Source organism: Trichoderma evansii (genome assembly GCF_050947405.1).
Source record: "Trichoderma evansii strain SZMC 28006 chromosome Unknown GGI43scaffold_1, whole genome shotgun sequence".
Classification (NCBI taxonomy): Eukaryota; Fungi; Ascomycota; class Sordariomycetes; order Hypocreales; family Hypocreaceae; genus Trichoderma; species Trichoderma evansii.
The window spans coordinates 3546798-3568780 of NW_028145205.1; the positions used below are offsets into that span (position 1 = coordinate 3546798).

The 21983-nt window shown below is 49.2% G+C and overlaps 6 protein-coding genes across 6 annotated transcripts; 4 read left to right on the top strand and 2 right to left on the bottom strand.

Moving 5' to 3' along the window:
- Positions 1-188: 188 nt before the first annotated feature.
- GGI43DRAFT_427391 (uncharacterized protein) lies at positions 189-2434 on the bottom strand. The gene has a single exon (XM_083208796.1). It carries the CDS (start codon positions 1688-1690, stop codon positions 239-241), a length of 1452 nt encoding a protein of 483 aa, XP_083066759.1. The 5' UTR covers positions 1691-2434; the 3' UTR covers positions 189-238.
- Positions 2435-4969: 2535 nt separating this feature from the next.
- GGI43DRAFT_40315 (uncharacterized protein) lies at positions 4970-6741 on the top strand. The gene is made up of 4 exons (XM_083205762.1): positions 4970-4978; positions 5437-5705; positions 5919-6133; positions 6189-6741. The coding sequence occupies exons 2-4, from the start codon at positions 5628-5630 to the stop codon at positions 6214-6216; spliced, it is 321 nt and encodes a 106-aa protein (XP_083066760.1). The 5' UTR covers positions 4970-4978; positions 5437-5627; the 3' UTR covers positions 6217-6741.
- On the bottom strand, positions 6635-9788 carry GGI43DRAFT_40281 (drebrin-like protein). The gene is made up of 3 exons (XM_083205722.1): positions 9406-9788; positions 7292-9334; positions 6635-7226 (listed from the first exon to the last, which is right to left on the bottom strand). The coding sequence occupies exons 1-3, from the start codon at positions 9599-9601 to the stop codon at positions 7102-7104; spliced, it is 2364 nt and encodes a 787-aa protein (XP_083066761.1). The 5' UTR covers positions 9602-9788; the 3' UTR covers positions 6635-7101.
- A 1777-nt stretch (positions 9789-11565) lies between these two features.
- On the top strand, positions 11566-13044 carry GGI43DRAFT_392199 (thioredoxin-like protein). Its single transcript, XM_083204531.1, has 2 exons — positions 11566-12378; positions 12432-13044. The coding sequence occupies exons 1-2, from the start codon at positions 11692-11694 to the stop codon at positions 12501-12503; spliced, it is 759 nt and encodes a 252-aa protein (XP_083066762.1). The 5' UTR covers positions 11566-11691; the 3' UTR covers positions 12504-13044.
- Positions 13045-14469: 1425 nt separating this feature from the next.
- Positions 14470-18138, top strand: GGI43DRAFT_392202 (transcription factor domain-containing protein). Its single transcript, XM_083204532.1, has 4 exons — positions 14470-15323; positions 15474-16521; positions 16602-17771; positions 17853-18138. The coding sequence occupies exons 1-4, from the start codon at positions 15202-15204 to the stop codon at positions 17979-17981; spliced, it is 2469 nt and encodes an 822-aa protein (XP_083066763.1). The 5' UTR covers positions 14470-15201; the 3' UTR covers positions 17982-18138.
- Positions 18139-18655: 517 nt separating this feature from the next.
- On the top strand, positions 18656-21888 carry GGI43DRAFT_379108 (F-box protein; the record flags this gene model as incomplete). Its single annotated transcript, XM_083202783.1, has 2 exons — positions 18656-19369; positions 19429-21888. The coding sequence occupies 2 exons, from the start codon at positions 18656-18658 to the stop codon at positions 21886-21888; spliced, it is 3174 nt and encodes a 1057-aa protein (XP_083066764.1).
- Positions 21889-21983: the final 95 nt, after the last annotated feature.

Sequence of the window (21983 nt, forward strand, 5' to 3'; positions counted from 1 at the left end):
GTTACTACTTTTACAAATTTAGACAAATACATCGTCGTCTCTCGTGGAATAACCAAGCGTTCTATCAAAGTAACTCATGGCTGCTCTATGCTGGATGCTTTTCTCGATACCCTCTCCGCACAGAAATTAATTAAATAAAAAGTACGAAAATGTAAGAAAGACAAACAAATGAAAGAGAGAAAGGATAAAGAGAGGAAAGAAAAACGCTACGTCATCCGGCTTCCCCCCTTTTCGTTCACTACCGTTGAACTTGTCTCAGATACCAAACTCCAGTCTCTTGGAGAAAGTTCATCAGTGGGACTGACTTTGTAGGCTCATAACCCATCTCGCGCAAGTCGCATTCTTTCTCACGCAGCCATTCTCGTGCGGCATTGGCCTGCGGCGAAAGGCCGAGGCAAGTACTGGCAAAGTACGCAGCTGCAAGAATATGCCGATACCGGCGACCGGCATCACGATCTGTGGCTATGAATTCATGAGAATCCCACTCGTTCTGAATCTCATTACGGAGGCATCTGTCTAACGGTATCGAGGGAGAGCTAGACATTTGCTTCATGCGGGCTGTGTCAGCAAGCCTAATACCCAGGGAACTGACATGATCATGCTGCGGCCACATTTCGCTGGTAACAGGTTGCTGATGATGGTGTAGAAAGTCTTCCAACCGATTAGCGAAGTCCAAACTAGTCCGAAGAACCTCAGCAGGCTGATGGTGCCGCCAACGCTTTTCCGAGGCCAAGAACGAAATTGGAGGAAGAATAGGTCGAGGCGCGGAATCTTGAGAAAGTCTACTCGTTGTAGAGACAGGGTATCTAGATATCAAGTTTGAATTTGAAGATACGGGATGATCTCTATCGTCAAGAGGAGCCCAATTTTGTTCATGGTTGTCTCTAGACTCTTCGATTAGCGGAAGCCTCCTATAGCCAAGACTGATTGTGTCTCGCGCATCTTGAGAAGGATTCTTTGACGAGATTGCGTCCGTATATTGAGTGTAGCTGGCAGAAGAGTAGTGTGATATTGGTGCTACGGAGAGTCGTGGCTCCATAGGACTGCCGTAGTCATATTCTATACCTGAGATTTGCTCTTTAATCTGAGTTTTAGGAACTGAGGCATATTTGGCTGCTGGGCTATTGTCCACGGTTGAAGAGATTGAAGTCTCCGTTGAGTCTTCAGCTGCCCATTGCTCATACTTTCGTCTTGTGCTAGCCACAGCTCGTTGTCTATTAACCGTAGTTGGCGGGTCTTCATTGGTGTCTTGAGCTCGATTCTTTCGTTTACGAGAGTTCGGTGGAACATCCCAACTGACGGCTGTAGCATCTATCGAGTGCCTCCGATCATTCTGCAAGCGGCCAGCGACACAGCATTCTTGGCAAATTGATAGTTTGCAGACACGGCACTTTTGTAGAGTCCCGCAGCGCTGTTTGTGGCAGAGGTCGCACTTGGCAGTGGATACGTTGGAGGCATCCCAACCGTGGTGAGCAGTATCAAAGCTTGGCAGAAGTGTTTTGTTGGCTAAGACGGCATTGGCTCTTGGCACGGAATCCCCGGATGGCCGAGACTCAGGGATGGCGATGATTGTGTGGTGTTTCTCCATAGGGTCGACAGAGCAGGGGGCAAGCTGCAAGTTTGGATCCGCAACTCGCCTATTGCCTATATCCTGAGAAGAATAGCGTTCTTCACCAACGGGAATTGGCATCTTTCGAGTAATTTGTCCCCAGAACGAGGAGATTTGATCTTCGTAAATATGGCTCTATTCAGAGTTATGGCAGTAGTAGCGATGGATATATGGTGTTGTCGTTTGAAGCTGGAACAACTAGCAGCAAAAAGTCAGAATAGATTCGCAGCTGACAAGGGAGATTCAACGCCTCACGAGAAATAGTCGAATAGCTGTAAAAAGCCAGGCTATCTTGAGGCTTCGAGAGTGAGCGCAACGTAGGTAGTTGGATAGTCCTGTGAAATTTTTGATCGCAGGCAGAAGGGGGTTAAAATAGGTAAGTTGGGAAGAGCCATATCGCTGAGAAGATTTCCGGACACCATCTATATAGAAGATTCACTGCCATGCATAACGAATTTGAAACAAGAGGCAGAAAGGGAGATGCATATCGAGGGGCGAGCGGTCAAGAAGGGACGTTTTGTGATTCAATGCAGGCGTTCAATGGCGACTTATAACATCTGTTGGGGCGAGCGAAATCGGAAGCGTTGTTTCGGTGAAGTGTAAGATGATCACGACCGTTTGCTGGGCCTAGGACAATAGGATCCGCTTCAAACGTGCTGTTTTTAATTAATTCAGACAATGCCTTGGTTGGCCACTGAATGATGGCTACGGTAGAAATGGCTTATGGGGAAAAAAAGAAGCTGAAATAAAATAAGAGTCGAGTCTAGGTGCGAATACATGCGATGATGGACTTAGATATTTGAACAATGGAAGGAAAGAAGCTACAGCTGCCCTTGGCAACAGCCACTCATGGTAAAAAAAGAGAGAAGAGAAAAGCCCAATTCTTTAAAAAAAAAAAAAAAAACATCTTGCTCTCTTTTTTCTTATTTAATCCCGTTTAATGAGGTCTCTAACTTGTTCACACGGAGATGAAGTAAACGTCGCCTATTGCTTGGACAGCCGCGTATCTATTTCTAATGGTCTCCATGGTACGAGGAATATGCTAAGAAATTGATGATATATCTAATTTCCTCTACTGATGTTCCATGACGGCGCCCATTTATAGCACTGTTCCGACTTCTGCTATAACCTATCAGGTAAAAAACGCATTTGGCCCGCTGAGAAACTACTCCACGATATACCAATGCAGAGAGGTTTTGGATGATAAAGATAGGAAGCGTGTTTACTGCTGCTTGCTACTTTTGAATACAGTTCATCTACTATATTCGTCTTGTTATTTTCGGCATACAGCCAAGGCATGCCGTGGCCTTTGATGAGTGATGAGCCGCGCACGCCTGTCCAGCCACTGTGCGACCTCCAAAATGAATGAGCAGATTGCTTTCTCACACCTAGGCTACCCTGGCCTGAATAACGCATTGATGACACTGGTGAGAATTGACTGCGAGAATTCCAACGGCATTGCTGTCACTGGGCTGTATCATCAGACAGGCATCACTCTTTGCACGGGTTTCCTGGGCAATTCATCGACGAGTCAAGCCATCTATCACTGCTGGTATCCGGCGACGGATAATCTGGGCTGGGGTTGAATATTAGCTATTCAACAGCGGATGTGAAGGGCTCAGAGCTTCAGCATCTTTATGACAGAAGCGGATCTAAATCTGCGATTCCGTTCTCTACCAGGTCTGTCAGAAATGTGAAAGAGATATCGAATGGCCATCAAAGAAAACTGTTGCTAGACATGGGCACGGAACATTGGCTTCTGGAGCAAGAGGGATTAAAAGGTCATCAAGCAATACTGTTGCTTGGTATGGATCCGGAAGGCTTTTGGAGCAAGAGCGTCTTAAAGGAAGAGAGTAAATGAGTAGTTAGAAGCTTGTCCGAGACTGTTAGTGCAGTTATAGAAGAGTATATGTCAATAGAGATGACATTGTTGAGTACCTAATGGCCTGCTCGGCGTGATTAAGGTAGATGAAGTAAATATAGTGGATGACGTAGATCCAGGTAGATGAATTTGATCCAGGTAGATGAAACAGATCTAGTAGATGAAGTAGATCTAAGTAGATGAGATGAATTGGACCCCAAATAATAAGTTTGTGATCCCTGGTAGACAACCATAACTTTGCTAAATATAGCAAGGTATGATTGCGCGATATTTGATAAAAGAGTCGTCCTATTACATATGCACGAGTCTCATGCTGAAACAGACAGACCTCGTTCATCAATCGGCATCCCATGTCAGTAACACTGCGCCGGGAAGTACAAAGCATACTCCACCAGGAGAGACGAATAATCCCGACCAAGAGAACCGGCAGTCAAAAATTGGACCGAGAAACGACACTCCACGCCATGGAGGCGGTGCGGTTAGAATATCGAGGCCCGAGTACCGGCATGTCACCTGCTCCCGTACGGCCCTACATAAGTTCATCTTGTTAGCAGCTCCACCTCGTCGGTGCGGAGCAACAACTGAAGAACGTGTGAACTCTTTTTCTTCTCGTCGTGTCCAAGTAGCTGCAGAGCATATTACTGCTAGTGTCACGAGTTAGTGCCGACACTACTGTAGATGGTAAAGTGCTCGCCTATCTATGGATGCTATTTCCATTTATCCATGGCGATTAGTGCCCGTTGGTGGAAGTAAAAAAAACTTGGTGTGGTAGCCAAGGCGAACGCCGAGCCGCTGCTACGCCACGTCCACGCAACGAACACGCCAGCGCACCACCACACGTAAAGCTGCCGCCGCAGCTCTTCTCCCTGCGCCCTTGCATCCTCCCTTTGCAGTGAAAACAGTGTCGCCACACACAGCCTCGTCAGCGCATCGGTGCCGAGCCAATGGCAGCTGATGCGACAGGGGTTTGGGTAGGATCGTTGGGGTTGACGCTTGGCCGGAATCGCGGCACGTCGCAGGCCTCTGCTGCGGTTGTCCAAAGAATCAAGCGGCGATGATGGCGAGAGGGAAGAAAAGGTGGGTGTGGCTGATGGATTCGTTCGCAGTGATGCTAATATAGTAGCGAGACGAGACTTGAAGACGCTTAGTGTATCGAGTTGGATTTGCGCATGCCGTCGAGTTTGAGGCGTTGGAAAATCCCAGCGCTCGCGATATAAGGTGCTTGTGCCGTTCTTCATTTCCCACTTCCCTCTTTGGCTCACACGGCTGCCGCTCATACGCTCGATTACACGGACACAAGCCTCCTTTTGCCCCTTTCTCGTCCTATAGATTTGGTGCTACCCCAAGCTTTACTCTGCTCCCCCAAAGAGGGAACCCACGACACCACGCACTCAGCCTCTCTCTCTGCTCTGCTCTGCGTCTCGTTGACAGCATTAATTGCTTGATTGGGCTCTCGTTGTCCTCCATGTAAGAATACCCAGCAATAAGTAATCCGTCATCCTCATCTCATTCTCGTCTGCCCTTCTCCCATGCCTGGGCCCCACCAGCACGCATCCGCTCCTCAAACAATCCCCGTCTGGCATTGACCACCCCGGCCTTGACGAGCTTCATCCTGAGCCAGGATCCTCAACCGCGCAACACGGGCTGGTGCCTTTTGTCCCTTCTAGCTGGGACGTCAAATGATGCTTGACGATACGCTTGAGCCAGTAAGGGTGCTGTCTCGGTATCTGTCCAGCCCCAGCACAGCACTTTGACAGCAGCGCATTGCCAGCCGGGGCTACTCTTATTTAGCGCTGTAGCATAGCGTCGCAGTGGCCCAATTTCATGTGCCGCTGCTATGGAGCACCAGCTCAGCAACAGCTACAGCTGCCACACAGCCTCCCTACCTTACCCACTTCAGGCCACTTAAATGCTGTAACCCGCTAATCTTTATTTCCATCTGCAGCCCGCCTTTTAATCGCCAACCTTGCATCCCTCCCGTATTTCTGAACCCATACCATTCATAGTACTCTGCTACTCTCGTTCCAATACTTCTTTTTAACCTTCTTTTCTCCAACGCTACTCTCTCTTCGACTTTCACTTTAATTTCTTCTCCATATCATCGCTGCGCGATCTGAAAACATACCATCAACAACAATGTCCAGCCAAGAGTACTATCAACAGGGTCCTCCCCAGGGCTACCATCAGCAGGGCTACCCTCAGCAACCTCAAAATGTAAATAATGATCCTTCCTTCCATTTCAAACTTCAAAATGCATATCAAAGCGAGATCGCGAACCGATTGCCGTCCCTGAATTCGAGAACACCTCCCTGATTGAACGAAGAGTTCAGCAATCGGTGTCGCGATCCAGCAATTGAATAAATGAAATGCGCGTGCCTCCGAGTTAATGATTGATTCGCTAACGAGACGCGTTCTTTCATCTTATAGGCCTACGGACCTCCTCAGGGTCAATTTCAGGGCCAATATCCTCCCCAGGGCTATCCTCAGCAGGGCTATCCGCAGGGCCAACAGCCTATGCAGTACCAGCAAGGTCCTCCTGCCCCTGAGGCTCAGCGCGGTCGCGGTGGTGACCAGGGCTGCTTGATGGCCTGTATCGCCGCTCTGTGCTGTTGTTGCGCCGTGGAAGAGGGTTGCGAGTGCTGGTATGTGACCTTTCTTTCTACCACTCCTGCCCATTTGCTAATGCGACAAACACAGTATCGATCTTTGCGAATGCTTCTTCTAAACAAACAAAACCACACATCAGAGCTGTTACGAAAAGAGAAAAGGAAATAATGTCTAGTGTGGGAGAGGGGAAAGGTTAAAAGCAAATAACCAAAAAGGAAACGAAAGACGACCTTTTGCTCCTTTTTGGTCACGCTTGGAGATGGAATGTAGCGCCGGGCTTTGTTTACCAGCGCAATGCTTTAACACGAAGACGACCGGCTGTGGTATTGTTTTACTTGTTGTGGACTCTCAAAAATTGGAATAATAACGTGTCCTGTTTTTATTTTTTACTTTATCTTTTCATACCCCTTCAATTTTTCTTCTTATACAAAAAGGAAATATATCAGGTGGCCACTCTTCCTGTTATTTTAAATTAGGAGTGTATTTCGAGGAGCAGATGACGTAGAAGTGCGAGAAAGCTTCTTCATTATCTATAGATACTTAAATACCAACCATGATTCCTTTGTTTATCCCATTTCCTCACTTCCTCACTTCCTCAATTTTTCGAATTTTATTTTTTCAACTTCAATGTTAATGCATTTGCATCTGATTTTAAACAACGACATTGTCTACTCTTCTATCCGACATTATTATATGGCCAGAACTTTCATATGACTGTCAATAAGAATAAGATGCAGTATTGCTTCCAAAATCTTCAAAAATGACTTGATTGGACATTGATGCTGATTCTAGCTTTAAGCCCCCTATCACATGTTAAAAAAGAAACCTCTTTTGCTTCTTCCATCTTCCTAGCTAAAACTTCCTCGTCTATGTGAAAGAGACTCGTTTGCTAGCGTCAATAGGCATATAACATGATTGTTTATTTGTTTGTACATCTACATTGTTCACTTATTTCCTTTCGCTCTCTCTTTCAGTCCTTCTCCACCCAGGCATTTCAAGCTCTCTACTCGTCGAGCTTCACGTAGTTGGCAGGGAAAAGACCTGAGTGGCCGCCGTAGTGACCGAACCACCAGTCCTCGTCAGGGAACTCCAAGTTTGTGACGGTAGCATCCTCAGGGAAACTCAGTTCTGCCACAAAAGTTAGCCATCTATCTCATATGACATCATTCACTCGGAATTTTTCAGGGGCTTACCGTTATCCTCTGCAGCCTCATAATCATACAGCGCAGTGGCTGTTGGGCCCACGGCGGCAGCGGCTGGCGCTGCTGGCGGAGCTGCTGGTGCTGGTGCCGGCTCTGCGGCAACGGGGGCGGCCGGGGGAGCTGGTGCAGCCTCTTCGCCCTCAACAATCTCTACGTAGTTGCTGGGGAACAAGCCGCTCTCTCCCCTTGCGTTGGTTCCCATCCACCAATCTTCGTCGACCATGTCGATGTTGGTTACATACTCGCCCTCGACCAAGTCAATCTCGTTATCCTCAGCCTTCTCGTAGTCATATTGCACAATAGCGCGCTTTCCACCTTGCTGATCCTGGCTATCGGCTACATGAGGCGCGTGCTCGAAAGTCTGCTCGGCCACTGCGCTCGCCGCTGCTCGTGCGACATGACCAGCCTCCTGCTCGTCCTGAAGCTCTTCTTCTCTGGGAACTGGAATGTCTTCCACAGGCAGAGGGGGAGGTGCTCGTTCCTCTGGCCGCTCAATGACGGGCTCGCGAGCAACGGGCGCAGCGACACGAATTGGCGATGGCGAGCGTCCCCTCTCCTCGGCCACGGTTTGATACGCTGAAGGATCTTCCTGCTCCTCTTCCTCTTCATCCGCAGGCGCAGGTCGACTGGGAAGACCAGGAAGAGCGAAACCCCCAGTTGGCCTGGAGTTGTCCGGAACAGGTGGTGGAGCCTGATACTCTTCCTCAACTGCTCGTGTCGTCGGGGGAATGCCAGCTCCAATAGGAGCCGTATTCTTGAACCGATCTCTCAGCGCAGACACGCCACTAGGAGCTGAGCCTTCTTCCTCAGCGGCCTCCCTGGATTCGGCCTCCTGCTGCTCCTCTTCAGGAGCTGTACGCGCGACACTTCCAATCTGTACTGGTGCCCAAGTCTTGCCCGTGTAGCCGCTCTTCCAGGAAGAGGAGCCTCCAGTAGTCTGCTGAGCGACTGGCACAGGAGAAGCCGCGGCGGGGATGCCACTAATGCTTCCGCCTTCTCTGGCCTTCTTCTCAGCCCAAATCTGGGCCGGAGTCTTGCCGCCTTGGTCTGCGAATGTCCGGCTAGCAGCTCCAACGGGGGCAGCTGCAGGGGCAGCCGGGCCGCCGAATCCCAGCCCTCCCGGAGTTGGGGCCTTGGTACCGCTAAAGGCAGAGGCTCCGGACCATTTCTTCGCAACGGTAGGCTTGGGCAGTGAAGTCAACCGTCCTGCGCTTGGCTGCGAGAACGCAGCAGCTCGATCAGAGAAGGCCTGAGGCGCTGGCTCCTCTTCTTCGGGTGCTGCCGCTGCAGGCTTTTGTGCTTTGGCCCTAATCGCAGCAATGTCGACTTTTCCAACTGGCTCATATGCTCCTTTGACGGGTGTGGGCCTGTCATCTCCGGTTTTCTGAGCCTGTGCTCTGATGGCCGCAATGTCTACCTTGCCTACGGGTTGATAACCACCTCCAATAACATCGGAGGGAGTATCCTGTCGAGGTGCGCCGGTGAAGCGTGATGGCTCTTGTTTCTGATTCGTAAGCTCTGCAAGATTCACCTTGGTAGGCTGATAGGCAGGCGCAACTTTTTCGATCTGGGTTCGGGTTACTGGAGGAGCGTCAGCTCCCCAGCCATCCGCATCAACAGAAGTATCTTTCTTGGATCGAGCGGCAATAAGAGGGTCAACAGGACGCCCCGCAGACGATGAAGGGGTGAAAACTGGCTTGGCCTTGACAGGTGGAGGAGCTGATCCGAAGGCTCCTGCGGATGATCCGGCAGAGTACTTGGCACCAGACGCATCGGCGACCTTGCGCATGATAGTTTCAGGCTCGAGGTCGCTGTCGGAGCGAGCGGTAATCTGGACATGATATCCGTGAAGAATCTTGGAGACAGCAGCCAAGTGGCTTGTGAAGTAGCCCTTTGTGCGTTCGGGGACACCTCCTCCGCACCAGCCGATAAGAATAAACTTGGGAAGACCCGAATTGGGATCCTTGACTTTGACAAAGGCGAATTGGATTCGACCCTCGTTGAAGTCTTCAATCAGCTCAGTGAGGTCGCCATCTAGACTGTCATTAGCATGTTTATCCCGAGAGGTATCATTGAGTATCAGGTCTCGTCAATGGGTCGCGTACCGCCGGTGCTCTGGACTTTGAGAATGCTCTCCTTGGCTCCGCTGTCCTGGAAGGCGTTGGCTAGGGGAGCTTGGACAGAGAAGAGCGCCCACTGGGCGTATGTGGGAGAGCCGGAAGCTGAGGCTTCTCCGCCAACAACAGCATTGTAGCTGCTCTTTATGGAGGGGCCGTTTATGGAAAGGTTGAGAGACGCCATCTCGAGGCTGCTATCGCGGACGTAGTGATGGATGGAGAGTAGGAGGTCGTCGTCAAGAGTGGTTGGAGAGGGATTGCGTCCCAGAAGCTCCGCTGGCTGGCGACGCTGGTTAGCATGCAACTCAGGGGAGACTAAGAGGCGTTCCGGCTAAGGTGGCTCTCACACAATGGCCGAATTCTTTGCAGCAGCACCCCAATAAATAGTACAGCTATGGGGGAGGGAGGCTTCTGTTCGGGTACAAAAAGGTCGGGCGCAAAGGGGGCCGGAGATTTCGTGGCGGACTCAGGAGCCAAGCTGGCAGGCAAGCCGATCGATGCTCTGGGACGTACGTCGACGCTGCGTGTCGCTGAGGCGGGGACAAATAAGCCCGTCTGCTTAGAGGCATAGCCCCGGCGGATTTGGAGGCGACAGCAGCGGCGCTGACGGTGGTTTGCAGGTATCGGGTCGGGACCATCTAGGGGAGCTCAAATGACGCAAATGCCCCTCTTTGCCGTCGCCTGCACCGCCGCCTTTCAGCTCTCTAGCGTTGTCACTGCGCGCAATGCTAATTTTGGTGCCTGAGAAAAGGCAACTGCCTAAGGACTGAGGGCTTGCTTTTAAGAGGAAGCCTAGCACGGCAGGCGTCATTGGAGATTAAAGTAAATAATATGCTTGTGGTTGATTTGAAAACTTTGCCTCGCTTTCCATGAAAGTAAGATTATTTGATTGGATATAATTTATCGAGGCGAAGGCACCCAGGTTCATTAATGTAATGGAGGCCGCTGCCTACTAAATCTTCCAATCCAGCGCTACACTTTGCACCGCCAAGTAGTTCAACTGCTGTGTGGTTATGATTATCACCTACCCATTCCTGCAACACTATACACGTATATACACCACATGCACCATTGCAGCGTTCATTCAAAGGCCTAGAATAGACTTGTTAGCGCCAGGCCTATGCAAGGGGAGCATAAACACTTGTGCTGCAAGCAGAACCTGTGCCTTGCCGCCCTATCGGAGCCTCGGGCTCTTGCTTGGCCCACCTCCCTGAGTGATGGAATCAAGATGCGACAAACATGCATAAACGCCGCAACAGGTAGACATCAGTGTTTCAAATGAGGAAGCAGCATTTGCATTTACTGAATAGCCTGATGATTCAGCTCTGGAGAGCTTGGGCTGCTGCTGAGCCACTTCTTACGACAAAGGCCTAATAGGGACACTCGTTCCGAGTGCGAATAGTTGTCCAACTTGGGGCTAGTAGTGGATCGTGGCCAATCGGGTGGATTCCCCGGAGACAGGAGAGGAATTCCATACGATGCCTACTGGTCACCTACGACTTCATGCGTGTTTTTTCCATGGTATCTTAGCTCATCAGATGGAAGGCTAGAAGAAGCCATTTGAAAATAGGCTATGCCTTTATGGCAGCGATTAGATACCTATATATAGGCATCGTTCTCCCCTCTGCGAGTTGCAATGAGAAGCCATAAGCACGAAGGTATGCTGATGAGCAGAAGGGGCTTGGGTATCATCGTTGTCATATACGATCATTTCAAAGAATTCAACCTTTTTTTTTCTTAGGAGAAGCCTTATTTATCTTAGAAGCCATATACTCAATATTCCACATGTACAGAGCATGTATATCCAACTTGGCGTAAAAGCTAAACCGCAACTGGCCGGTGACTTCGGGTCCCAGCAATTTACAAAGTAGGTGCTCAATATGCCCAATACGCTTCTCTATATCTACACCTATATTCCATAAATGGGTACTTGATGAGTAATGAAACCTTTGAATTCTTTGATGAGCTTGCCTAGTATTTCATCACTTTCATGATCAATATCATGTTTCCAATGGAAATCCTTAGGTAAGGCGGCTCGTGTGCCTATCAGATGGTATACAAAGGCCACACCGGTGTACAAGTATCAACGGCGCTGATTTCAAATTGCAAATGCGCGCGATGGCCATTTACACTTGCGCCATCATTCTACCCCGCTAAAAATCCAACCTTGATATTCTGACCACAGCCGATTCTCGCTCTCATATCCAAATCCATCGCCCATACGAAAAAAAACCATCTGCCGTCCTATATCAACATTTAGGCTGATCAACAAAGATGTCGACGATAACCGAGATTGAGACCGATGAACAGTGGCAGCAGGTGCTCAGCTCTGCCCCTCCGTCAACGCTCCTCATCGCCTCTTTCCATGCTCCCTGGGCAGCACCATGTGCCCAGATGGCGACCGTTCTGTCGACCCTGGCCTCCGAATATCCCGTCACCGAGCCTCTAAGTACGAAGTGGGTGTCCATTAATGCCGAAGAACTCAGTGATATCAGCGAAACCTACGACGTGACGGCGGTTCCCTTCCTGGTGCTGCTGCGAAACGGCGAGGTTGTTGAGACCGTCAGCGGCAGCAGCGCCGTCAAGGTACGAACAGCGATCGAGAAGCACGCAAAGAAGGACTCGGCTGCAACAAAGGATGCTGGCGCTACCAATGGTGTTTCACAGCCTGCAGAGGTCGCTGAGGTTGACCCAGCCAAGGCAAAGGAGGAACTGTTCAAGCGCCTCGGCGACCTGGTTAAGGCCGCTCCTGTCATGCTCTTCATGAAGGGCACTCCTAGCGCTCCTCAGTGCGGCTTCTCCCGGCAGCTGGTTGGAATCTTGCGAGACAACTCTGTCAAGTACGGATTTTTCAACATCCTCGCCGATGATGATGTTAGACAAGGCCTCAAAGAATATGCTGAGTGGCCAACTTTCCCACAGCTGTGGATTGATGGCGAGCTTGTAGGCGGTTTGGACATTGTACGTCGCTTTCATACATGAAAGACTTGGGTGTGAACTGACATTATCAATAGGTCAAGGAAGAGCTCAGCGGCGACAGCGACTTTTTCAAACCATACAGCGTCGCTGTCGAGGCTACGTCATAAAAAAACACATTCAGGAAAGGTGTAGATAACGCCTTCTCGTCAAATTTCTGCCTCTGGCATCTGGCGCACATCCTTCCCGCCTACGATTAATTAGGAGGTAACCGAAGTAGACCGATCGCGAAATAGTGACACGACGATATTTACAACAATTTGGCTTCCTAAATTGCAGCAGGACATGTGCGAGGCCGTATCGGAACTGTCGGTTGGTGAGATACATGGAACGAGAGAGCAAGAGCAAATTCGGCCTTTTGCATGTTTGGAAATTACATGAGTGAGATTGGGTTCAGAAGTTTTTGTGGTTGCTGAGGGATCTATAAGTGAACTGCCGGAATCATGTGCATGCGTGTCGAAGAGTAGGGTAGTTAATCTTGGGCTGACTGCATCTACCGAGTTCGATTATTGCTGAGAGAATAGGAGCAGCGGATGATACAAAATTGAGATATAGCCCCAAAAAAAATTTGAATTAAATAAACATAAAAATTCCAAGAGCAACTAAACAAGTTGAATGGCGGTTCATTAGTACTAGTGCTGTTGTTTGTCACAGGCATTGTATTGTAACCACTTAGGTATATATACAACTCTTGAAGACAGGTACATGCAGCGAGTAGATATGATTGGAATAGGTGTTACTTACCTACCTATCCGTTAAGGATAGGATAATAGTAGCTTATTGAGCTGCTGCTACTGCTTCTACTCTACCTACTGTACGTCATATGTTGATGGTTCATCGACTCTACTGATAAGAGAAGTATAAGCTTAAAGAAATTGATGCGCAACTGGGCTATAAATGTTTATTAATAGGAAGTGTGTATTCCGTAATAGAGCACCAGTTATCTATCGGCTGTTTGATAACCCCAGCATGAAACCAGGATCGGTCCGTCTGCATGTATCAGTCCGGAGCAGCCCATTTCTCTCGGTATTCAAGTGCCGCTAGTACGATGCAGTCCACAGGCAAGGAAACAGATGACCGTCGCCTGCTGAACCGCACGTATGAAGTACAGCGTAGTACTGGATTGGAGCTCCCATGGCCGCCAATTCCGCTACCATTGGGTGGAATAGGGGGCTCGTTCGCTGATAATTGCCCGCTAACGCTCTGCTGCTACGCTAGCGAATGCCACTAAAATTCAGCAGCTTGCATGGTGAGTCACAGAGTTGCAGAACGCAAGCGTCAATACGTAAACTCGCTGGAGCCTTGTCTGCATCTGGCTTATAGGGGAGCAAACTTGTGGCGCGGCTTAACCCCGAACAGGGCTCATCTCGCAGAAATTTCCGCCGTCACGCACCCGTCTGCGTATTTGGAGCGCTACTCCAATGGCGCGCCCATATGCAGTATATCGTATATGTAATCCGGGCTTCGCTAGGCCTCCGTAGCGGTACATGTAGATACCTTGCGGTAGCAGGCCTAGTGCTAGCCGAAAAGGTCAAAAGACGGCCGTGGAAGAGGACGCTGGCACTATGGATCAATAACCGGGCCGCCTTTGAAGGTTCCCCCTCGCCGGGCCCGTCAGTTGTTAGAAATGCTGCCATTTGCTGCACTAACAGAGGGTACTTGATAAAGCAGCTGACAAAGCTGAGATTTCATTTTGAGATGAGGTCCCTCCAGTCGGCATAGGGCAAAGGGCGAATGCTGTAGTTGCGATATGGGAGGCGATGCAGCGCAAAAGCAAGGCAGCTTCAGCTTGGTTCAGACACATAGGTGGCCCCTATGCTAGACACAGATATCTTATAGACGCTGCATCTAATTCTATGTAAAATACCAAATACAACATTTTTCTTACACATCCAAGTAGCAGCCTGCAACATCATGAGAACACAAGTAATTGCGATTCTCCTCTGCTGTTATTGGGTGCCCTTAATATATGGGGGCCGAGCAGCTGCCGTAGGGCTCCACAAGAGAGAGTTAGTGAGTACCGCTTGATAGTATCACGCAAAGGGCCAGTTTCGACACCCCACCACCGCGATCCTCGGGGGTTCCTTTATTATAATTTCTAGGTACCAGACGTTTCTCTTCTTTCTAAACATCTTTCTCTCTCCAACTCTCCAACTCTCCAACTCTATCCCTCGATCGCTTTCTTCTGCTACAAGTTCTCTCCGATGCCACGAGCTCTTGACAAACCGGCTCGCTCCTAAGAACTCGACGCTCCCAGCCGTCGTTGCTCTACCTCGTACTTCTACATATAAACGTTTCGGGCGCCCCTCTCCGCCTCCCACGCAATTCACTGTTATCCAGCCATAGCCACCAAATCATTCCGCTGGCCGCTCTTCGTGAACTCCCAGCAACGCCCGACAGGAATCTCCCAATCCCGCGCCCGAAATCAGGTGACCTTTGCAGAGAATTCCGTTCTCTTTACAAACCAGGTCCAACAGCGCAATCTGATTTAATTACGGCTCATGCAGCGCTTTTTCACCGGCTGTCGGCAGATCGTCTAAACGTCTAACGCTCGCTGCCTTGTCACACTCCTCGGCGCAATATCTTACTTATTGGCCTGGCTTCAAGCAATTGACAGGCTGCTTCCGTTTGCTCTCTCCAACATCTTCAGAGGTCTAATATATGCGCCGCATCATTCATAACCGGAAAGCCGCTTGTGAGGCCGGCTGAAGATCAAATATTTCGGCGTGAATCTTAAGTCCGAATCGCCTCATCAGTCGACGACGTTTCGCGAATACGAAAACCCTTCAAATCTCCCCGTCTTCCGCAATGACGCCCACTCCGCCTTCGACCAACTCCTCTACTGGGGGCCGCTCCCCTGAGGAGCAGTTTCGGGTTGTGAGGAAAAGAAATCGCGTGCCTCTGAGCTGCTATCCTTGCAGGACAAGAAAGTACGTCTTAATCTCCGGGCTGTCCATAGACGAGAGTGTAAGCGTGCTAACCTGTTATGTAGATTGTGAGTTTCTGGCCATTCGATATTGCATAGCAAGAGCGGCAACCAGCGGCATCCATCCATTCATTTACTAGCTAACACGGTATAGGAAATGCGACCGGAGCCACCCGTGCAGTAACTGCACCAAGAGGGAGGGCAATGATACGACATCATGTTCTTATGCGGCTCCAGTAACTCGAAAGAAAAGCCAGAACCAGGCCGACGCTACTCCCGATGACATGCAAAACAGGATCGACCGGCTAGAGGGCCTTGTCTTGTCTTTGATGCATGGCGGGGCTAATGTAGACCCTGCTTCAGCCTCAGCAGCCGGCCGCGCTGCTTCTACGTCGCAGTCATTAACTGACAGTGGCTCTTCGGCCAAAGCCGGCCGTGATGAGGCCGTAACGATGGTCGAGGACGATAGCGACGTGGAAGAGGGCCTGGCAGCTTCACTCGGCGTTTTAAAGGTCGATTCTGACAAAGGCAAGTCGATGTATATCGGCCAGGAGCATTGGCACACGATATTGTCAGACATTTCCGAAGTGAAAAACTATTTCATGTTCCACAAGAAGGAGCTGGAGACGAGTTATGAGCGCGTCAGGAATTCTAAACCTGTAGCTGCGCGGGAAGGGCCGACATTATTGCTTGGTGCCCTGCCGGCCTCGGAGATCGAACTTCGCGCGGAGCTGCCTCCAAAGTCGAGCATCCTGACTCTATGTAGCCGCTATTTCAACTCCATGGACAACGCTGTTTGCATAATACACGGACCGACATTTTTCAAGCAGTTGAAAAAGCATTGGGAGGACCCATCAAAAACACCAATCATGTGGCTGGGTCTTTTGTATTCCGTGCTCACTCTTGCAATGCTGAGTTATCACAAAGTTGGAGACGAGCCTCCTGAGTGGAGGGGTCGAACTTTGGAATTGGCGTCTGAATATCGGTTGCGAACGGTTCAATGTCTAATTAAGGCAGACTATACAAAACCAGTCGAGTACACAGTTGAAGCCATGCTTCTATACGTCTTTGGAGAGTACTCCTCTCGGTGGGATGCCGATCTTGGCCTCTGGTTGATTGTTTCCGTTATTACGAGGATAGCCTTCCGCATGGGATACCATCGCGATGCGAAATGGTTTCCCAATATTACCCCTTTCCAAGCTGTAAGTGAATGGTGATATTTTTAAAATTTCGGTGCGATGCACAAGAGGGCCAAAAGAAGAACTAACACAAAGCGATACAGGAAATGAGAAGAAGAGCGTGGGCACTGGTTCGAATGTCGGATGTCGTATTTTCGCATCAAGTATCATTGCCTAATATGATATATGAGCATGACTGTGATACCCAGCTTCCGAATAATCTTTTTGACGATGAATTTCATCCTGATATCAAGGAATTGCCGCCATCTCGTCCTGCTTCGGAGCCGACGCCGATATCATACATGATTGCCAAGGTGAGGCTCTGCAATGAGCTAGGAAATATCTTGCAGGCAACAAATTTGGTGGGGAGACCGGTCTCATACGATGAGATTATCCGATTTGATGCAAAGCTTCGCCAGGTGATGCAGGAGCTTCCTCCCCATCTTAGACTTGGCACCTTGGATACATCTCAAGATCCCGTGACGTTGATAATCGCCAGATACAACATTGATATCTTATACCAAAAAATGCTTTGCCTGCTACACAGGAAATATCTTTCCAAAGCCCGCCATAACTCGAGATATGCGTTTTCGCGTCGAAGTGCTATCGAGGCGTCATTGCAGGCAATGGATCATCTGGCCAAATTGCATCGCGAGTCTCAAGGCAACGGGCGGCTACGTTCCGTTTCATGGTACATCAAATCAATTGCAACAAAGGAATTTACCTTGCCGGCTATGCTCCTTGTTCTGGACCTTCATTACGATAACATGGCAGCACAGGCCTCCAGTCCTGCAGACGATATCAATTACAGATACACTGAGGAGCAGCGAAACAAAATGATTGGCACGCTGGAGACTGCCAAGAGCATATGGGCAAGTCTCGCCAACACCTCGATGGAAGCATTCAAGGCGTCTAAAGTTATCGAAATTATGATGGAGAAGATCAAATCGCCCTCTGGGGAGGCTATGGACCCCAACGGCGACTCATCTCTGCCTGATTCTCTGTCCGCCTCGATTGTAGGCACGGCAATGGATCACACACCTTCGTCCTTGGGTCTCGGAACTCCCATTGGGATGCCTGGCTTTGGTGGCCAAGATCCATTCTCACAAAGTTCCGCTTTCATGGGTATGGATTTTGGTGTTCGAGCCGGGACTGGGGCCGAATTCCCTCAATTTGATGGCCTCAACGCCGGTGGCCCTGCCTCTCCGCTCTCCATGTTTACCAATTTGGGTGGTGCGGGCGGAGCAGGCGACCTGGCGTCCAATTTTGACTGGGTAAGTCTGCAATTACCATCTTTTGTCCCCCTTTTTTTGCACATCTACTGTAGAGATTTGCTAACACTTTCTTTGTGGTAGGGGGCTTTTGAAAATTATGCGCAAATGACGACTTGGGGAGCTGATCAGAGTTTCCAGATCTACGGCTCTGGAGACCAGTCTTCTCCAGAACAGGGGCTTGGTGATGGTACGATGAACGGACAGCAGTAATTTTATTGTATATTGAACAGTCTTGTGTGTAAGATAGCTCACGTTCGTTGTCAAGTGTACTCGGGTTGTTGGAATGTTTGGACAAGGAATGCAACACCTCTATACAGGGACTTGTTTCTAGCTACTCTATCTATGCGAAATCCCCCTTCTCTCCATATCACTATTGAACGCCGATAAAAGGCGATCTCCCATTGTAGTCTCGTTGTAGAATAATGGCGTTGTAGAAAAATAGCGTTGACGTCATATCAGCAATTTTTGGTACCAGTGTTGCTGCTCTCTAGAAAGATATGCGCATTGCTTAGTCACATCTAATCGATAAAGCGCAATTCAGATGCTGGCTTCTCTCCACCAATGCCTATACCCCTGTTTTGCAGGCTGACCTGACCTTGTCACTGCTGCAACACACCAAAAAAGGCATTGAATGTCTCTTGGGAGCAGATTCTTCTTTCCATGCTTCCTCTCCCAAAGAATCCCTGCAGCTGCAGCTAGAATTTTTCCCTGATGATCGTCCTACGTGCCTGCCCCCGTGCACAAGGAATCTTCACGGGAACTCCCAGCAGGGGCTGACTTTTGGTATTGTTCCAATACAGTACCTCGGTCGTCCCGATCCATTATACCGCAGTCTTGTTTGTGCATTTTCCCATATAGGCTGGCTTCTTGTCATCGATGCAACTATGGACGACGATCAGCAAGAGCACGTAGCTGACGTGAGTCTGCTATTTCCACAGGGTGTTGGAGGTGCCCTGCAAGTCCTGAGTGGGAGCTCTGTGATCTCGCGTCAATTTAGTTCATCGGACAGCAGCAGCACTCTGGTGTCTCCAAGCATTGCCGAACGAAAAAGGAAGCGAATGGAAGTCTCCAATTCAGCCAGAGATGAAACTTCGAAGAAAATCAAGACCGTCTCTGCTGACCAAGGCCATCTTGATTTTGGCCCTGTGCCAGCTTCTCATCATAATGTGTCGTTGCAACTCCCAGCGGAGATGTGGCAGCATATCTTTTCCTTCCTGTCTCCGCATACGCTTGGAGCCCTGCTGCGGGTCAACAAATTGTTTAATAAGTACCTCGATCCCACGTCCCCATTCAAGATCTCTGCTCCAGCGTTCCGCGTGCCTTCCATAGTACCTGCGCTTCACCCAGACGCCATATGGCGGGCATCAAGATGTCTTTTTTGGCCAAGGATGCCTACACCTCTCTCAGGGAAATCTGAACTAGACATGTGGCGGTTTGCCTGCTCACGATCTTGCCAAGTATGTGGCCAGATAGATGAAACTAACGTCACTTGGGATTCCTTACCATGGCAGCGTGGGCCTGGCAATAGCATCGTTTCACCGATTTTCGTTTTCTTCGTCAATTCTTGTGGGAAATGTTTGGCTGAGACAAGCGTCAAAGTGAGTGCGATGCCAAACTGAATTCTGAAGGCTACCAAGAGGCTGATGCGTACCTACAGGAAGTTGATGTGTTATTATCAACATCCATACCTTCGGTTCTTATATCCGGGCTTCCTATGGCCTTTTTGACTCCTGATCTCAACGTAGTCTATACACAGTCAATAAGAACCACCCAAGTGCCTACATCTATCCCACTAACGAGATTATATTGGCCTACCCAAGTGGAGAGTCTTCGATTACAATTTGAAGATGTCAAACGATTTGGCCCTGCAGCCGCTGAAGAATGGATAAAAGGTCTAGAAGCTCGTGGCGCAGATGCCATTCATGAAGCATCACGATGGGAGAAGTGGTATTTGGCTGGAGGAGTTTGCCAAATGCTCATGCGCTCCTCCTCAACTCCATCAAAGCCTACTACTCGTAACGGGCTCAATTCGGGCATGCAAACCGTTGAAGCCACTACCCGCCCAAAACGACGAGCTCAAGAAGGATTGGAAGAACTGGAGTCTCATAAACGAGCGGATATAGAGGCCCGAGCTGCGCGGCTTCAGCCTCCCATACCTCCAGATGTTCTGGTCGATCTTCCATCTTTCCAGGTGGCTCTACAGAATGCTGAACCCCTTCGAGATAAAGAGTGGAATAATCTGAAACAACAGCTCATGTCTCAGTACAAAAAGATGAAAAAGGTAGAGAAACAAAGTGCGTTGGCTGCCAAGGCTTCTGAGAAACATCAAGCCAAAAATATAACCAAGAAAAGCACAGAACCTGCGCGCCAAGGCAGGCATGATGCTGAAACACTTGTACGAATGCGCATCTCAACCCTCACGGACCAGTTCATCAACAATCACTTGGACGAAGGGCGTAGTATCGAGCGGAAAGATTATGCTCAATTTATCATAGGAGTGCTGGCCTACATTCGCAAACAATTCTATGCAGAGTTTTTGAAAATCGATACCACTTCTTTGACGCCGAGGCTGACTCTGCACGATATGAAGTGGATATTCGATAACAAAATCAAGCAAATAGTCAAAGGTATTGACCAGGACCTTTTTTTCTGCAGGAATTGTCCAAATTCTAAACCATTTGGATTCCACGCTGTTATCCAGCATTATCTTTCGAAGCACGCTGGGAAAAAAATGCGCAACCGGCACTGGAAAGCCGAATGGCCTGAGGATCCTCTATTTTGGTCAGCTCCGATTCAGCAAACGTCTACTGTTGACTCCAGGCCACCTTCTTCGCGTACTTCAGAAGTAGACGACGCATACAAACCGAGAATTGATGCCATGGCAAAAGCTATAAAAAGCGTGTGGAAAATTATGAAACATGTTGAAAACATACCCCATTCGGCCAAAGTTTTTGTTTCAATTTATCACGTCGCTAAAGATTATCAAAAACATGATCCGGAGCCTGTATCACTCGAAACGTTCTTGGACGTCTTGAAGCACTTCAAATCTTCTTCTATCCTTTCTACTTACCATGGCTTAGCGTGTAAAGTTTGCGTGTTATCGCAGAAGCGAGATGAAGATGGGAAGGGCTTATTTACGCTTCCCACCCTAGCCAAGCATTTCCATGACGTTCATGACAAATGGGGGATTCCGCTGATAGATTGGCGTGTCGACTTAATCTGGTTGCCAGACATGCAGATATCCCAAGACCTGCAATCAAAAGCTTGGAAGAGCAAACGTGCTTTCGAGCTAACCTCAGAAGCTTTGCCATGGCTATTTGAAAGCGAGAAGGAGACAAGCCAGGGTGGCCCCTTGTCAGCCATGCAAAACCCTCTCGCCACCAGCTTGGAGGCAGTTGATACAGCTTCTGCGCAGATAAACTATCGGCCTGATGAGAGGTTCTTTGGAGATGTCCCCAGTCTTTTGCCAGCCAGTGCTGTCTACTTCAGATCAGGCTCACTTCAAAAGCAACCAAGGTATGATGCTGCTGTCTCTCGGGCGACGAGCACTAACGAGAGAATGCCTCAAGCCTATGAACCACTTGACAGAACAAGAGTACATCGCATGGTCACCGAGCCAGGTACAGAGGGCAGCTCACTTTGGGGGTCATCTGACACCAACTCATGGACTTTTAGCTCTAGAGAAGTTGGACCAGAGCCAAGAAGACACTTGAGTTCACACTACCCATATTATGGGCACAATATTCAAATGGTAGAAGGGCAGAACGGATATCTGTACTATCCAGATGCGGGGTTTCGAAGAGAGCAGAGTCACATAGAAGCTGGAAACAGATACCATGGCAGTCGCAGTCGATATTACATGCCTAGTGGCCACCAGCAGCCGATCCCTTCCGCGCCCCTCTATCACTATAGTGAATCTGCTCCGTCATATGACAGATATGATACTGTTGACACCCGACGTATGTCGAACGGCTATTATACACAACATCCAACTATTATACGAGAGTATAGAATTCTTCCAAACGCAGACCGTTTCGATTATGCCAGCGTAGAACCGCATAGGAGCGCTACACCCTCACAACGAGCGTATGATACTTATGCCTCACGATATGCATAAGCCAATAGAAGGCCGGGAGTTTGAGGTGCAATATAGAATAGGGTGGATATTTTGGAACTTTTGGCTTTATTTGTTTATTTGGCGCATCGGATAAG

Coding starts and splice junctions, on each gene's coding strand:
- GGI43DRAFT_427391 (XM_083208796.1), bottom strand. CDS start 1,690: ATGCCAATTCCCGTTGGTGAAGAACGCTATTCTTCTCAGGATATAGGC.
- GGI43DRAFT_40315 (XM_083205762.1), top strand. CDS start 5,628: ATGTCCAGCCAAGAGTACTATCAACAGGGTCCTCCCCAGGGCTACCAT. Junction 5,706..5,918: donor ACCCTCAGCAACCTCAAAAT/GTAAATAATGAT, acceptor TTCATCTTATAG/GCCTACGGACCTCCTCAGGG. Junction 6,134..6,188: donor GAAGAGGGTTGCGAGTGCTG/GTATGTGACCTT, acceptor CGACAAACACAG/TATCGATCTTTGCGAATGCT.
- GGI43DRAFT_40281 (XM_083205722.1), bottom strand. CDS start 9,601: ATGGCGTCTCTCAACCTTTCCATAAACGGCCCCTCCATAAAGAGCAGC. Junction 9,335..9,405: donor CAAAGTCCAGAGCACCGGCG/GTACGCGACCCA, acceptor ATGACAGTCTAG/ATGGCGACCTCACTGAGCTG. Junction 7,227..7,291: donor TGAGGCTGCAGAGGATAACG/GTAAGCCCCTGA, acceptor CTTTTGTGGCAG/AACTGAGTTTCCCTGAGGAT.
- GGI43DRAFT_392199 (XM_083204531.1), top strand. CDS start 11,692: ATGTCGACGATAACCGAGATTGAGACCGATGAACAGTGGCAGCAGGTG. Junction 12,379..12,431: donor TTGTAGGCGGTTTGGACATT/GTACGTCGCTTT, acceptor CATTATCAATAG/GTCAAGGAAGAGCTCAGCGG.
- GGI43DRAFT_392202 (XM_083204532.1), top strand. CDS start 15,202: ATGACGCCCACTCCGCCTTCGACCAACTCCTCTACTGGGGGCCGCTCC. Junction 15,324..15,473: donor TATCCTTGCAGGACAAGAAA/GTACGTCTTAAT, acceptor AACACGGTATAG/GAAATGCGACCGGAGCCACC. Junction 16,522..16,601: donor ATATTACCCCTTTCCAAGCT/GTAAGTGAATGG, acceptor AAAGCGATACAG/GAAATGAGAAGAAGAGCGTG.